The sequence below is a fragment of the Condylura cristata genome, unplaced genomic scaffold (genome assembly GCF_000260355.1).
Source record: "Condylura cristata isolate star-nosed mole 26May11 unplaced genomic scaffold, ConCri1.0 scaffold00002, whole genome shotgun sequence".
Classification (NCBI taxonomy): domain Eukaryota; kingdom Metazoa; phylum Chordata; class Mammalia; order Eulipotyphla; family Talpidae; genus Condylura; species Condylura cristata.
The window spans coordinates 42,295,250-42,312,151 of record NW_004567103.1 but is presented as its reverse complement, the minus strand read 5'-3'; the positions used below and the strand labels follow the sequence as shown (position 1 = coordinate 42,312,151).

At 49.4% G+C, this 16,902-nt stretch overlaps 1 protein-coding gene across 5 annotated transcripts; it reads left to right on the top strand.

Moving 5' to 3' along the window:
* On the top strand, positions 1–14,905 carry HOXD3 (homeobox D3). Of its 5 annotated transcripts, XR_001145756.1 has the most exons (7): positions 1–54; positions 4,404–4,506; positions 5,049–5,672; positions 7,451–8,496; positions 9,813–9,884; positions 13,996–14,117; positions 14,271–14,905. XR_001145756.1 is itself a non-coding variant. In XM_012729085.1 (4 exons), the coding sequence occupies exons 3-4, from the start codon at positions 5,132–5,134 to the stop codon at positions 8,206–8,208; spliced, it is 1,299 nt and encodes a 432-aa protein (XP_012584539.1). In that variant the 5' UTR covers positions 1–54; positions 4,404–4,506; positions 5,049–5,131; the 3' UTR covers positions 8,209–9,023. The 5 variants fall into 5 exon arrangements, 1 of the variants encoding a protein (XP_012584539.1); XR_001145757.1 differs by lacking the exon at positions 9,813–9,884; XR_001145758.1 differs by lacking the exon at positions 13,996–14,117.
* The last annotated feature ends 1,997 nt before the right edge of the window (positions 14,906–16,902 follow it).

The window sequence follows — 16,902 nt, the reverse complement described above, 5'->3', positions numbered from 1 at the left end:
GCACTACCGGGCCGGAATCTCTCCGAGGCGCTTCTGTTGGGTGTTCATTAAGGGGTGAGTTATTGCTGCGTGAGCCAAAGGTCACTTCAAAGGCTTATAGCTGCGCGCTCTAGTCTTTAGAAGGGCCCGGAACGCTTTGTGTGGGGCTTTCCCTGGCGCGGTTTAGTGTTTGCAAACTACTGAGTCGACAAATTGCACAGGGCAGATGCAAGAGGGGGTTTGTGTCTCTGCTTTCACCTGACCGGGGGCAGGCACCCGCTGAGTGCAGGCAGTAGTGGGCAGCTTGGTCTGGTTTGGGGTAGGAGTGGAATATTTGTTTCTTAGGCGATTTGTAGTCAGATCCTCACGGAGGCAGGGGCAGTCCCAGCTAGAAATGTGTTGGGTATTTACTGGAATGGAATAAACTCAGGGGAAACCAAAGGACATATAACATACAAACCAGGAAGTAGAGTCCAGCTTCCTCTTCTCTGAGACTCTGTGGCCAGCCTCCTAGTAGGGCCCACCCAGGTCTATCTACATACTCACCTTCCTTTTCCCATGCCCTGTGGTAGCCTCCTCCCCATTCCAGTACTATTCAGTCCCTCTCCTCCACTCCTAGGGTCTATGCTTGGCCTCTGGTATTGGGGCACCTGGATCATTTAAAGCATTGTTGGAGAAGGAGAGTCATTGGTCTTCTTCCAGCCTCTGACCCACTTGGCCAGTCCCTTGGCTTGAGGATCCAACCTTTCCTTCTCTGGCCTCCTCTTCCCTCAGCCAGCTAAGGATGTTGGTGTTAAAGACCACTCAGCCCCTTCCCCAGAGCAAATCCAGTCTTCTTTTTGCCAGGGAGAAGGCTTGTGGAATGGCAGTGGGTACCACATACAATAGTCACATTGAGTATGACACTCTTAAAAGGAGTAAAGCCTCTCCATGTTTGTAAGAAAGAAGCGACTGCCACTGAGAGTTTCCATCTTGTTCCAGATTCGCCTCAACAGAATATCCAAAGGAACCCGAGGAGCCTACCAAAAAAGTTAGAGACAAAATTCGAGAAAACACACACACACACAATTGTGGTGAGTGGAGTGATTTAAAAAACAAACAAACAAACAATAATAATTTCCACTACATTTCCATCTATCCTGCAACTCAAGGTAGCCATCTCAGGATTCATACATCAAGACGTAAAACAAAGGGCGGCTTTGAAGTGGATCACCTCAGTGTGAACTGTGGCGGGTTACATGATAACCGATCATCAGCCTTCAAATTTATGGCGCTTTAATGGGGTGAGCCCAGTGCTTTAAATGCAGGGTGTATTATGTATTGAGTTATCTAGGCTAAATAAGAGTGATTTAGAAGGCATGTCAGGGGCTTCCTATAGGGCAGAAGAGGTTCAGGCTGAGAGAGCTGGAGAACTTAGGTAGAAGGCTGCCCCATCTCTGCAGTAAATGTATCCCCTCCCGAGCAAATCCGAAACGGAGTAGTTTTGAAACCAAGAGGTAGGGAAGAGTCTTGGTTCAATTTCAGTGGACCCACTTCAGCCAGAGTCGCGTCTGCCAGGAGATCTGTGGGCTTCCGAGGCCCGGGAGAGGACCGGAAGCCAACTGGAACCCTAAGAGAAAAATGTAGAGTAACAGAAGCGATTAGAACCCCATCACCTCCCCCTTCTCTTTCAATTTGCACGGGCGTCTGCCTGACCTTTCGCGATTTACTAGGATTATGGCGCTAGTCATTGGCAACTGTTGGCTCCCTCCCCGAGCCCCTCGGAAATTCCCGGACCTCAGCGGGCGAGTGAGAGCCCTGTCGGCCTCCGCGCGTTCGGCGAGCTTCCCGGCGTCCCGAGGCCTCGGCGGACAGCAGAGCTTCGGTCCCCGGAGAGGCTGTGAGCATCCAGTCCCTGGTCCCGCTGCTGAGTCGAGCAGCTCCCAGAACTGCACGGACCACTTTATATAATCCCCCTGCTCGCAGGGCGCGGGGCCGGGAAAAGTGCGGAGTAGGGAATTCTTTTGCCGCGCTTCCTCCTACGCGGAGCCTGTTTTCCACTTCTGAAAAGTGCCGGGCCTTGGGAAGTGTTTTTCTTTTCATTCCTTACTGAAGCGTTTACTGCCGCAGTGCTCGCAGTCATAAATTTTGTTACAAACCACAATGACAGGTGCATTGATATGCACCGTGAGAGCTCCAGCTGCTTAATAACCCCGTCCCCTGGCCGCTGTGAGCGCCTTTTATTTATTCGGTATCATATTAGGTATTGATCCCGCGCAGAATTAAGTGCAGTGAGCAAGTATCAGTGCTAGGCTGTTCCGGAGGCGCGGCGGGTGCAGCGGACGGCGCGGCCCTGGGACCGGCGGGTGGCTGCTTGGAGGCCGCCTTCCTTCCGACTGGGGACCGTTTGGCCCTGTATTCTCCATCTGCTGTTGGATATCCCAGTTGAATTAGGCAACTTCCTACGATCGCGAGAAAGGCTAGCCAGATCCCATTTGGCGCTCCTACTTCAGGAGGGGCCTGGGATGGCGCCATCGGGGTTTTGGGGTGACTGCTTCGGTGGGTTCGCGGGCTGGGAGATAGGGTAGAAGATGTGAGATGATAGAGCTGTAGAAGGATTTCGAAGACCGCCCCTCCCCCTACAAGGGCTGGTCTTCACCCTGAGGCATTTGGGTCCCAGAGCCCAAAGGAGCAGAAGTAGCAAAGGGTGAGAAAAGAAAGCCTTAAAAAAAAAAAAAAAAAAAAAAAAAAAAAAAAAAGGAGGGGGGGTGATCAAAAAGATGAGCCACTGAACAGTTGACCATTGTCCAAGTGATTTATGACCCATTCCTGCTTTTTAAGTTCAAGCAGAGTTCACAAGGAGTCGGGGTTTCTGGAAAGAAAAAGGCTTAAAAAAAAAAAAAAACAACGAATTTTGTGACATTTCCAGGTTCTGTTTTAGAAAAGGTAGCTTCTTTGGGTAACTGTATTTCTAGAGTGGGTGCTGCAAAGCTTCCCTCCTTCTGAGGAAGTGGGCATTGGGGTGTTGGGTCACCACTGAGTAGGCCTTGAAATTCCTGAAGACAATGAAAACAGGCAGGAGAAAAGACTGTGTGACTACTCATGAAACTGGCCAGTAGTTGCACTTCTGAGGCCGGTATACAGAGCTTTTAAAAAAGGAATGTGCTATAGGAACAAATATGTGTAGAGCCATCTATTTCAAATACCTGGTCAGCTCCTAAAGAAGCTATCTTAATGTGACTGGCCTGTGTATCATATCAAGATAAACTTGGTCAACCTGGCAGGCAAAAGTAGGTTGTTTTGCTTCCACAGTTGTAAATAGAATGACAGAAGCAGCAGTTTTGGTGGTCTGAGTGTCAAATATGGCCATTCTGACATGCAGCAAGCCCAGGGCTTAAGACTGGAAGCAGGATCCCAGAAAAGTCTAGCAACTTAATTAAACTCAAAGTACCTAGTCCTTTGACTTAGGGGCAAACACATAACTATCAGTCACAGGATGAGGCAGAGAATGATATATAAAATCTATAAATTGAAAGCAATTAAATCAGCATTGCTAAGTAGATATCCTAACTGTATATATTTAGGAACAATATTAAAAATATTTTCTAGAACATAACATCCTAGCATTCATTTATGACCCCTTTGAGAAGTGCCTATCTCTTATCAAGAAAGTATTCCACTTGTACTTTAAAACAAAATGGGCAATCATGTTACTAAACAAAGACTAATGTGAATAATTAAAAAAAATTTCTTTGGGTTAAGCTTTTTGTTGACAGAGGAGGGGAAATGAGTGATCAGAAAAGTGGTTTTGGTACTAGGGCCCACCTTTTAGTCACATACATTATCTAGATAATGGGGTCCATCATGATGACCATGATGGGAGTTGGGGGGGGAGGAGAAGGAAAGTTGCCTGGAAAAAAAAGAGAAACCAAGAATTAAGCATAGGGAGCTGACCTATGGGATTTCTTTATCAAGCAAACAAAAGTGGTTGAATACCTTAGTTATATTTTAACTCCTCAGGAGCCTTTCAGGAGAAGAGGTTGGGTTATAGGAGGGAAACCCCCATCAGGAGTCAGGGACTACAAAAGGGGTTGATTTGATTTTTTTCTTAGTGTTTTTCTTCTTCTAATTCTGGGTCCATTCATCATGCCATGAGAAGTTCTCTAATTGGTTGTGGGTTGGGTGGGAGGTGGGGTGGGAGGGATGATCCAGAGGTCAATAATATCTACTTAGATAATAAATGCAGGATAAAATGATAAAGTTATAACATAAAGCATTCTCCACTCATTCATGTCCCTGCATGTCCCACTGGTATCCATTTAAAAGTAGTGGACACAAAGTTTATCAAAGAGTCTGGAAAAATATAGATGAATAATACCATTTTCTAGCCTTAAAATAAGTCTGGGAATCTTTAAGTCCTCTTCTTGGTTTTCATCTTTTAATAGAGTCCACAGTGCTGATCCACAAAGCTAACTGGGCTGATTCTTACCTGTCACAGGAAGTGGACTATCTGGGTCTCCATGAAAGATGCTGTGATTTTGAAACCAGGTAGGGAAGACAATTATTTTTTATTTTAGTGCTCTGGCCACTCTAAGTGTATTATAGAGCTTTCTTCTGTTCATGAAAATTCTGGAATGATCCAGTGATTAACTGGTTGATCTACTCACATATTCATTCACTTATTCAACAGGCACTGATTATACTCACTACTTGCAGGGCACTGGGCTGGATATTAGGCACATATGGAAGAAAAAGACAAGTTTCTGCCTGTAACGAGCTCAAAGTCTAGAGAGCCATTAAATGAGGCCCTGAGTGTTTTTTCACAAAGTTTTAAAAACCAAATTGACAGTCTTGGAGAAAAAAGTTTATTGTAGGCGGGGAGGTGGGGTATAAGTCCCTTCTGTGGGTGGAGTAGAGCTAAAGAGAAGAAATTGTCTTATGTCTATGTAAATTCCCTTTGACTTTTCTAATAAGTTCATACAAACCCAGATCCCTCCAGTTGGGTGTGAAGCAATCTCTTGGTGAGTCCTACAATGACTGGTAGTGCCTCTGACAGTCCCTCCCGGGCCTCTCATTTTTCTTCTCCTCAGGTCACCTGGAGCTGGGGGCTGCCTCAGCTCTCTCAGGATTCTGGAGACATTGAATGTGGTGGTGAAGGAGACAGTGGTGGTCAATGTTATTTGAGCAGGGTCAACAGGCCCCAGAGCTTCCTGAGTTCACGATGCAGAAGGCCGCTTACTATGACAACCCAGGACTCTTTGGAGGCTATGGCTATAGCAAAGCCACTGACACTTATGGCTACAGCAACCCCCATCAGCCTTACCCACCCCCTGCTGCTGCCAACTCCCTGGACACTGATTACCCAGGTTCTGCCTGCTCCATCCAGAGCTCTGCACCTCTTCGAGCCCCACCCCACAAAGGGGCTGAACTCAATGGAAGCTGCATGAGACCTGGCACTGGGAACAGCCAAGGTGGAGGTGGTGGCAGCCAGCCTCCTGGGCTGAACTCAGAGCAGCAGCCGCCACAGCCCCCTCCTCCACCACCTACCCTACCCCCCTCCTCACCTACCAACCCTGGAGGTGGAGTGCAAGTCAAGAAGGCCAAGGGTGGGCCCAATGCTTCTGGCTCTTCAACTACCATCAGTAAGCAGATCTTCCCATGGATGAAAGAGTCCCGACAGAACTCCAAGCAGAAGAACAGCTGTGCCACTGCAGGTAGCTCTGTGAGAGGCTCACCCCTGGGCCAAGTCTCCAGATTGACCTAAGTAACCAGCTCACCTAGAAGCACGCAATTTGGGGCTAGATGTGCAATTTTAGAGGCCAGATATCTAAGCTCCTATATCCTTTCTGATTAGTATCCCTAACTGGGGTCACACCCTTCCAGTAACAGGATGCTCACTTTCACTCAAGGTTGCTGGTATGATTGCCAGACAAGTCTCATAGTTATTAGTAAATAGTTCTTCTTTATATTAATAAGGAGCATTAGGTCAGTATATAGCTCTTCCTTATACTGAGCTAATATCTGCTTTCCTGGGTGGCTGGTCATCAACTCAGCACCTTCTTCCACACAGCAGCTCTTCAAAATGTGAAGCTACATACATGATTATATAACCCATAACACATGAATCCCATGCCCTTGAGTGCAGAAGCACTAAAGTCTGTGGAGGGGTATGTTAAGAACCAAGCTAAATGCTGCCTGCATTATCTAATTTTCTTAAGATCCCTTTGAGGTAGGTATGTGATAACATCCCCATTTTACAGTTAAGGAAACTGTTAGAGATGATAAGTGACTTGCCCAAGATCACAAAATACAACAGTCCATTTGAATCCATCCAGGGTCTGCACGGCATGGCTGTGGGACTCTATGGTTCACTTCAGCCCAAATCTACCCACCCCAGCAAATCCGTATGGGGAGGAACATGTCCTAGGGCAAGAGGAAGTGCTCCTCAAGGAAAGCAACTGTAGGTTTCTCTCCCTGGAGGAGTGCCTAGTGTTGAGAAGATCTTCTATAGGTCCCTTCAGGGTGTGTGGACCAATACAAATACCATATGGGCAGGAGTAGGAGCTATGAAGCTTGCTGCCTCTCTCTGTTTAGCCTGCCTGGTTTTTAAAATTTTCTGCCCTTTAGTTCTTTGATGGGTTTTTATCTTTAGGTGGATGAACTTATTCCAGGTCCAGGGATAGTTTGAGGCTTAGGATATAGCTAACTGCCCCTTCCTCTTCAGGGCTGCAGCTCCTGGGGGAAAGTCCCCCAGCCTGTAAGCTTCTCCTGCCCCTCCTTCCTCAGCTGCAGGCCCAGGCCCGCCCTCCCAGGAGAAATCCATTTGTCTTTCCAGGGAGGGAGTGGACAAGCTGCTGAGAGATGGCAGGGGTGGTGGAAGCCAGTGTGGAGACTGCTGCTCCTAGCACAGCAGTGCTCAAAATGTCCCCAGTCTGGCTTGGGCCCCCTAACAATCTGGGGGCATTATTTTTATGGGTTATTGTTTACTTGCATTTGGGTGCAGAATCCTTAGGTACAGCTGGACTGGAGTGAGGTGCCAAGATCTGGACCCTCACCATACACTTCCTGAGGTACTTTGCTCTGGAGCCAGCCCCTGAGCAAGGCAGGCTGGGGCTGCCTCCACCCCAGCAGCAGAGGCTGGGAGGAGTGTTTAAGAAATCTGGAGGGAGGCCTTAACAGCTGCTACTAGTCTCTCATTAAACTCCTCCATGGCCGTTGGGACGGGATGATGGACTAGGCTGGAGGGGAGAGGGCGGGCAGAGTGAGTCGGACCTCAGAAGGCAGATGAGGGTTTCAGGTGCCACTGATAGGTAGGCCTGGGACCTGTGATTTCCCGGTCGGAGTCTCACCTCACAAATGCCCCTCCCCCAGCCCAGTCTGGATTAAGGTGCGGGCAGGAGTGGCGGAAGAGGACTCCGGGAAGCACCCCTCCTTGGCCTGCGTGTCCCCACTTCTCCCTCTCAGCGTTCCCTCTTTCTCCCTCTTTGCCCAGGAGAGAGCTGCGAGGACAAGAGCCCACCAGGCCCCGCGTCCAAACGGGTGCGCACGGCTTACACGAGCGCACAGCTGGTGGAGTTGGAGAAAGAATTCCACTTTAACCGCTACTTGTGTCGGCCGCGCCGGGTGGAGATGGCCAACTTGCTGAACCTCACCGAGCGCCAGATCAAGATCTGGTTCCAGAACCGGCGCATGAAGTACAAGAAGGACCAGAAGGCCAAAGGCATCCTGCACTCGCCCGCCGGTCAGTCCCCCGAGCGCAGCCCGCCGCTCGGAGGCGCCGCGGGCCACGTGGCCTACTCGGGCCAGCTGCAGCCGGTGCCCGGCCTGGCCTACGATGCGCCTTCGCCGCCCGCCTTCGCCAAATCTCAGCCCAACATGTACGGCCTGGCCGCCTACACGGCGCCGCTCAGCAGCTGCCTACCGCAGCAGAAGCGCTACGCGGCGCCCGAGTTTGAGCCCCACCCCATGGCGAGCAACGGCGGCGGCTTTCCCAGCGCCAATCTGCAGGGCAGTCCGGTATACGTGGGGAGCAACTTCGTCGACTCCATGGCACCCGCGTCCGGGCCTGTTTTCAACCTGGGCCACCTCTCGCACCCGTCTTCGGCCAGCGTGGACTACAGTTGCGCGGCACAGATTCCCGGCAATCACCACCATGGACCCTGCGACCCTCATCCTACCTACACAGATCTCTCGGCCCACCACTCCTCTCAGGGACGCCTACCCGAGGCCCCCAAACTGACGCACCTGTAGCAGCCGCCATCGGCCAGAACTCGCGGCGAAATTACCTCTTTTGCTTTGGTGGCGGGGTGGCGGGCGGGGCAGCTCAGTGACACCCCCCCACCCCCTCTGGCCCCGTCGCCGCCTCCCGGGCCTCTGGCCAAGAGCGGCCCAGGCGCAGGCGACTGGGCCTCTCCCCTCCAGGCGCGCTGTCCTTTGGGTGACTCGCCAAAAATCAGCCGCAAAGATCCGACTCTGTAAACCTGACAGTGCCATATACAGCGGACCGAGGGACTCTAATCTGGTAATGGTGTCCCGAAGGTAAGTCTGAGATACACCGGCGGCGCGCCACAGCCGGAGAGTCCCGGGCCTGGCCCCGGTCTAGCTTAGTTGCGGAGACCTTAATTTATATGCTCCTTCCCATCCCGTAAGGATTGCATCGGACTCAACGATCTGTATTTATTATTTGAAGCGAGTCATTTCGTTTCCCTGATTATTTATCCTCGTCTTAATGTATTTATGTGTATATTTGTAGAATTCTCCAGCCGAGCTTAGGAACGCGCTCCCAGGCCGCGGGGGGCCACATTTCACCTCTTTAGTCCCCTTGGTCTGAATTAGTTGAGAGAGTAGTTTTGAACAGTTGTAACCGTGGCTGGTGTTTGTAGTTGATGTAAAGGATTAAGACCGCAAATTGTTCTTCATGGGTAGAGTCAGGCGGCCCCGTGGTGTGGCACGACACCGTTACTCATTTCTCAACAGCCGCAGCCCTTGCCACTCGACACAGTTTATTGATTTCAAATTGTCTGGTACTATTTGAACAAATATTTAGAATAAAAAAAATTTCTCAGCCGGAAGTGTATCTGTGTTAATCACACTTGCGATTAGATGACTCTGCCCTTTGCACACAATTCCGTGGAAGGTCCCTAAGTAAGCTCTTTAAAATATACAGATATCATTTCTTTGGAATGGAGTACACAAGGAGTCGGTTCTGGGGATACCTGGTTTACAACCCAGCTATTGACATTGTGTGTGTGTGGGGGGGGGGAGAGGTGGATCTGAGGATACAAACCTAGAAATGTTCTGGGCTTGATGATTTGAATGGGGCTTTTAGTGGCTCCTGCTTTCTTGTTTCTACTGCCCTCTTTCTAGACACAAATCAACTTTAAAAAAAATTGTATTTACATGGCGAGCCCAGAACTCACTTTTCTGCATTAAGTAATAAAATATAAGCTTTGAACGAATACTGACAATCAAAGAAAAACAAGTGGAGCTATGAAAAAGCCAGGGTGCAGGGAAAAAATGATCATTTGGAGAAAGCACCTAGGTTCCCTCCACCCCCCTCTAGGAAATGCTTGTCACAACTTTCCCTTTTATGGTGATCGGTGGTTAATTTCTAAAGAAAACAAACATTCCCCATGATGTGTAGTAATAAAAGTTTCATTAGTGGAACATAACAAATATAAACACACCTTGTTTACTGTTTCTTTGTGCAAAATGGGCAAAAATGTCTTCAAAGATTTATAACCATTTTGTAAATATAGCCTGTTTTTAGCTAGGGGTGGACAACTTACACCTACTGCTCTGGGAGGAGGTACTTGAAAACGCCTTCAGATAAGCTTCATTCTTTTGTATTTCAGCAAAGTCGGCCCACGCATCTCTATTTGATTTGACAAATAATGCAACTCCTGCTACATCCCTGGTGACACAAGGTGAAATTTCTATTGTGTGGAAATAATTTAACTTCTAATCTTCTGGTGAAACAACAATCGTTTCTATTGGGATGTTTGTGTTTCGCTAAATAATGGCTCAAAATATTTAGTTTCCTTGTTCCTTTGTGCTGTTTTTAAAATGGCATGTTAGATTGGGAGTGGGAAGGGAATGTCCTTTTGCTAAATTTCACTTTAGCCAAGCAGGTTTAAAGTATACATGTTGTAGAAGTGTATCAACAGAATAAATAACTTTAACTGAAGAATATTTTACCCACTTTCAAAGCTTAAAATTGTTTTCTATGAGATTTGCATCCATTGGCAGAATTTCTAATTGTCCTGTAAGAAATTATTTTTTAAGCTCCTACAGAAATCAAAGAAGGCCGTGCTGCCTTGCAGGGATTACAACCTTCCTTAACTGGTTTAATATTAAATAGATGAATTGTCAGGCTGTTTAGATTCAGCCCGGTTTTCCTCATCTGCTCTTCCTACCATAAATAATAATAAAAATACATAATGCATCATGGCTCCCAGCGTTTTCCAGCGCGGTGTGTTACCGCAGGAGTATCTGCTGAGTCTGCGGGTGTCTGCAAGGCCCCAAGTGTCATCTGCGGCTTAGGGTTTCATGGATTAGACTTTAAACGGTGTCTTGCCCGGCTGACATCAGCTTCCTCTCGCACTCAAGCTCCACAGAAGTGCGGGTTACGGGGGCCTCCCATTCAGGCAGCCGCAGCCGTCCAGAGGCGCCCTCCTCTAGTGGACTGGGCAGTTCGCCCTTCTCTAGTGGACTGGGCAGTTCGCTTGGGACAAAATTGTGGCTTTCTCTAGCTTCTGGAGAAATATTCCCCGAGCAGATTGGCTCGGATGGGCCCCTGCCGTTGGCTTGAACGTCAAGTGATGGGCACACTCGCCCGCTGCTGGTGCGAGTGGGGGCGGTGGTGTGTCTGGAGAACGCGCGTTCCCAGCGGCCAGCGTGCAGGGCGAGAGTGGGGGCCCGCGGCACAGCCATTTAAAACTTCATAAATTATAAACCAGCCGCTTTGGCCTTCACCAGACATTCTCCATTTGAGCCTGCGATTAGTGTTAGGAAGCACCGGAGTCTAAACACAAGCAAACGCCCTCTGAAGCTCCCGACCGCCCGAGGTTGCAAACCTTTATTTCCCAGTGCCACCCCCTCCGCACCCCGACGTTTGCACACACAGGCGCTTCCTCTCCCCCCTCCCCCGCCACCGCCAGCGGTACACACTCGGCTGGGTTCCCGCTCGGCAAGGGAAGGTCACAATAGCTGCTCTATCAGCGTAGGCGCCTCCTCCCTCCCGGGTCTTAGAGACGCTGAGCTAGAAGAGAGTTGGGGGAGGGGAGTCCTGGCCGGCAATGGCGTCCTGGGTCCAGGCCTCACCTCTCGGGGAGGATCTGCTGCGGGAAGGGAGGAGGTGCAGGGGAATGAAACCCTCACCCGACCTAGCCCCGTGACTTTTTCCCAGGACTGCGAACTAGGGGCAGAGGAGGGCGTACACAGCCCTCGAGGCAACTGGACCCCGCCATTGGGTGCTGGGTTGAGGGCGCCGGAACTGCCGGGTCTTCCGGGAGCGGCTGCGCCTTTGTGTGAGCGGCTTCACCACCCGCCCGGCGGCGGCGGGGGAGGCCACACAGAGGCAGGGCTGGTATGACGCCGGGAGGTAGGGAAGGGCCCGTCTGACTCCTGTGATCATTTCTGGGAGGTGTACTTGGTTTGGCCGAGAGGAAGAAATGGCTTTGGGGCCTAAACTAAGCTACACCCTCCCCCCTCCCCCGACCCCTCCGAAGGACTGCTTTGAGAGAGTGGGCATCAGTAAGAAAAGGGTCTCGGTGAGGGTAACATCCCTTTGGGAGCCCCGGGTTGTTCGGTCTGGGCAATTAAATGCAAATTAAAGGAGGATAGAGGTGAGGCAGCCCGCCACGAAATAGGAGACAGAGCGGGGCAAAATTAAGGCAGAGAAGAGGCTTGTTTATGTTACTTTGACACACTCAGGACCCAGGCAGGGGTAGGAGTGAGAAGACACGGCCCAACAGAGCAACAGAGCCATGGGGTGGGCACTGGAGACTGCGACTCCAGGGGAAAGGCCTTTCCGGCCCCTGGAAAGACAGTAAGAAAGGGCGATTAAGTACATATTCTGTCTCCTGGCTTTCAGACCTCAGCTTCATCCAGGGACCTGACAGAGAAAAATCCACCCCTGATGGAATCATTAAGTTAACCATCCACTTGTACCATTTCTTTGTATAGGCTTTCAAATGAGAGAGAGGGAGAGAATATAGGGTGGGCGCTTTCTCCTGGATGCAGCCCAAGCCTAGACCCTGTCAGAGACACCTCAGCCAAATTGGTTTCACAGGCCCCAGAGGTTGCTAACTTTGCTGAACAGGATTTTTCTAATTTCTGCCTGTAAGGAGTATTAAAAGATAGCAATTACCTATACTAGCTGCTCTTCCTTCTTCCTCCCCCAGTCTGTACCAGCTGACTGACCCTTGAGTGAAGTGCATCTTCTCAGCCAGCAGGCTGGGGAGCCTAGGCTCTCCATCTGTTGAGGTTTTTCATTAGGGAGGGGGAAGAGGATGTGTGTGGGTATATGCTTGAATAACAAAGAAGTTACCATCCAACATTCTAATCAGAAAGTTTCTCTGCTAGACGTAGGGGAGCCAGAAGCTTCTTTATACCTTCAGTATTTGAGAAATAGCCAAAGGTATATTTTTACTTTATCTTCAGAACAGAAACATCTTTCTAAGGTCAAGACTTGGTTAATCCCAGTTACAAATCTAGGAAGGTCTTCATTTGGGAGTTCTTAGCATTGCTTTCATCCTTCTGTCAGAAACTGTAAGAAAAGAATAGGATGAGCAGAAGTTTGTGAATATTAAATGGAGAAAGAGAGGCAGAAAGCCCAGTTCCCACAGGCTTATAGCATGATCACTGCAGGGTACTGCAACTTCCCAGAGAAGGTACAGCTAGGACCCCAGTGAACAGGCTATACCTAAACATTCTGGGCTGGGCATGGGGAAATGGCATCCTGTCAACAGCCATACCCTCACCACCTCTGAGAACTGACTCATTTAGATGTCTCTTGCAGAATGCCTGGGTGGCAAAGAAAGACTGAGCACTCACTACCTGATGGTGGAAAACATCACAGAAGATGAACTCTTTGTTCTCATTGCTTCCTTATCTTCTACTCCACCTGCAAATATCCTTTGGGGCCCACGGTTCATCCTAACTAGATTTCTATACTTGGTTTAATGCCCATGACTTAATACTTCCAGCGGGTTGCATACCCACCTTGGTAAGTTGGAAGTGTACAAATACAATCCACCAAAGACCCATTCTCACTCTCCATCTGGGTCCAGCATGAAGCATGGCGAAGGAAAGATTTCCACATATGAAGGAAGAGACAAGGTAGATGGATGTCCCCCATCTAGGAAGGTCTTCATCTGGGAGTTCTTAGCATTGCTTTCATCCTTCTGTCAGAAACTGTAGTATCAGAAGTAGCAGATGAAAGGAGGGTTCCCAGGAGATGTGCAAGGTGAGAGAGCCGACTTAAGCCCTCTTAGAGTTTGTGGCAAAAGATGTTGCCTGTTTCCTTTCTGGATTGTTGTTTTGGAGGCATAATATCTGGAGAACCATGAACATGGAGGTTAACATTAGAAGAGCCGGAGATCTTAGTTTAAATCACTATTCAGGAGCACCCTGGTACAGAATGGTTTTTACTGGGGAACCTAACACTAGGCCTGGAGGACCTGTGGGGCTGGGGCCTTTCAGGCTGGAACAACATCCCTCATTTACAAGGAATGTGGGAGAAGGCCTTGTGGATTGCTCTATTGTTCAAAGTGCTGCCCACTATTGTCACATCGCTCCTCGCCCATTCTGCAAGGGCCAAGCGCTTCCAAGCCGGGCCCGGTGAGTGCCAGGCGGTGGAGAAGCTCCTCGGGGCTGCCACGATGCCATGGCCATGCCCACCTTAGGCAGAACACACACAAAGGAAGCCTGCAGCCTTCCCCGGAACTGGAAACTGAGGAGGGGGTGGTGTGGACCCCAGTCTGACCACTCCCTCCCCGGCGGGGAATGATAGCCTCCACCTCCTCCTCTCCCGAGGTCGGCGGTGGCGCTGCACGAAGGCCACCTGGCCCGCGGCAGGGCGTGGTGTTCAGAGCTCGAGGGCTGCACTGGGGTGGGCGCGTTCCGTCTCCACCCGGAGTCCCTTCGGAAGACAAACGGTGAGTTGATCACCCCGCCGGCTGGCGGCCGAGTCCACTCTCGCTGGAGAAGGGGCTAGGGCGAGGACTGCACCGTGTTTAGGGTGGGGAAGCGGAGCGATTAGTCCTATTAAGAGTTCATCAATCAGCCGATGTGCACTTCTCGCTCGACAGCGGTTCCTCCTCCTCTGGAGCGAGTCTGGGCCAGCTGGGATCCGACCAGAAACCGCAAGCGAGGAGACGCGAGCGCGCCGGGTGAGCGCCAACCGAGGGCGCGACCCGATGCCCTGCCCGCCCAACCGAACAGCCAGCCAGGCCTAGGCTCAGCTGTGCGAGGCCCCAGGGAAGCATCCGTGAGTCTTCTCCTCACCCATGGGCCTGTGCGGCTGCCCGACATCACGGTCCTCGCCGGGTCTGGGTGCCTAGGCCCTCGAAGTACTCCGCCTCCTCACCCACGGTGATTCTGTTTCCCTTACCGCCAACCCACAACCGCGCCCCCATCCTCTCAAGTGACACCTTTAAAACTCTGCTCTACTCCAGAAAGGGACAAATCCATCTCTGAAGGCAAGAGCAGAAAGATCCAATGGGTCAGCTGTTCGGGCAGACGCGTGTTTATTTAAGACTTAAAAAAAATGCATTAAAAATTTTATTTAAGAGCTTCAAATTCAGGGAAGAGTTGGAACTAGTTTGATTCTCTTTACCTGCAAGGGTACTTTGCATGGGAGGAAGCAGAATAAGACAGCTGCTGAACTTGGAATTAAACTCGAATGTTATTTTAAATAACAATAAAAATGTACTCAAAACACTAATCACAATGATATGCCTCTTCTCTCTTGACTGGTATAAATACTCACCGTGGGTGAGTATTTTTTTTTTTTAAAGATTCATTTATCTATTCATACAGAACTGGGGTACAGGCCAGAGGCTCAGGGACGGTGAGAGGCTTCACCAGAGACAGAGTGGGGAGCAGAACAGGCAGATTGACGAAGTACACTGCTGAGGGGAGCAGCGGGCAGGCCAGGAGAGGTCTGGCTCGCCATGTGGTCTCCTCCGGGGCAGGGGGGAATCGAACTCATGCGGAAGTGGCTTCAGATTCTCAGTGCTGTGCTCTAACCCGCTGCGCCACCAGGGAGGGCCCGTGGGTGAGTATTTTTGTATCAGCTTCTAGAGGATTCATCTTAAAAACATTATAAAGGGGACAGACTAAAAGTTGGGGGTGGTGGTGCCAGAGCTGTTTATGGCAGGAGGGTTTGGGTGACTGGGAAGGGAAGCATTTTTATATCCCCCTGTCCAGAGGTACATTATTTATCCTCCTTGTAAATTCTAAATTTCTGGATTTCTCTTCCTTTTACTGTTTTTCAGTGTCATCAGCTGAGAAGTTCTTGAAGGTAGTTAAATGTTTTGCCAACACACAGGAAAGTAACCCCCACTTCCCTGCCACTGAAAGTCCCAGCTTTCTTCTCCCTCCCCTGAGCCTTCTCTCTCATCATGCACTTGGGTAGAAATCAATTTGTTTTGGAGACATGTTCTGTCATTTTGTTGAGATAGATAATAAGCTGAAGCATTAAGCTTTCCAGTATCTAGAACTCAGTATCTGAACAATTAAAATACTGGTCCCAATACCTACTGACCAGATCCTAAGTGTACAGTGCTGGGGTTTGGAGTACCAAAATGAGTCACAAATGGCTTGTGTCCTTCAATCAAGTGGAGACACAAAGGAATTGTAAAACAGTGTGGGAGACATTGTAACAGCAGTGTGACCACATGTTCCAGTAGTGAGGAGAATGAGACTTCTCACAGGAGGTGGATTTGGGTCTCTGAAGTATGGGAGTTTTCTTTAGGTTCATGAAGGAGGGACATACCAGGTAGAGAGCAGCAGATGTAAAAGCGGAGAGGCATAAAAGCAACATTTGAACCCACAACAAGAACAGCCTGGAGTGGGGCCTCGGCTGGGCTGGATCTACATAGCCGGGTTATAGGTTCCACGCAAAGGAGTGTGGACTTAATATGTAGGTAATGGGGAACCACCTTAAGCTGGGAAGTGAGGGTACCCATTTGGAAAGTTGAGGCTTTGGGGTACAGTGTGTGATTGGGTAAAAAGGGAGAGATGGCAAGAACCTCAGAAAGAGATTGCTGTAATAATTCAGGACAGAGGGGGAATAATGTAGTAAAGATGAAAAGGGGATGTATTTGGGAAGTAAAAGCACAGGACTTGGTGATTAACTGGGTGAATGGACGGGGAGTTGTGGGTAGTAATCCCTAGGTTTCTATTTTGAAGGCCTGAGTGGGTAGTCAGGTCATTCAACAAAATGACTAGAGAAGCAGGAACAGAAGACTTTGCAGGTGAATATAATGAGTTCAGTTTTAGGTTTACATTGTGTTTTCTGCTTTGCTACTGATAAATTGTGTGACCCTAAGCAACTCACTTAATCTTTCTGGCCTTCAGTTTCATCATCAATGAAACAGTCAATAAAGACATCTACCTCTAGGTTAGAGCTGTGTGTATGTGTGTGTGTGTGTGTGTGTGTGTATGTGTTAGGCATTATCTTCACCAAGTACCAGAGATTTGATTGTCCTATAGAAAGCTAAAAGCTAGGGAAAACATCCTCTTATCCACACCATGCAGATCAATACTTAGATCATGGGTGGCCAATGAGAAATAAGTCTCAGGGGAATTAAAAAAAACAACACCCTATTGCTTCCCTGACATTGAATCTAAGCTAATGCTTGGGACTAGTCAGGTCAGATTGCTAATCAAAACCCCCCTGCTTCCGGAGGATACTCTCTAGGGGACACATGCAGAAAT

Bases quoted from the DNA above. Each gene is read 5' to 3' on its own strand.
- HOXD3 (XM_012729085.1), top strand. From the start codon at position 5,132: ATGTTATTTGAGCAGGGTCAACAGGCCCCAGAGCTTCCTGAGTTCACG. The intron at 5,673-7,450 runs GTAGCTCTGTGA...CTCTTTGCCCAG, and splicing joins GAACAGCTGTGCCACTGCAG to GAGAGAGCTGCGAGGACAAG.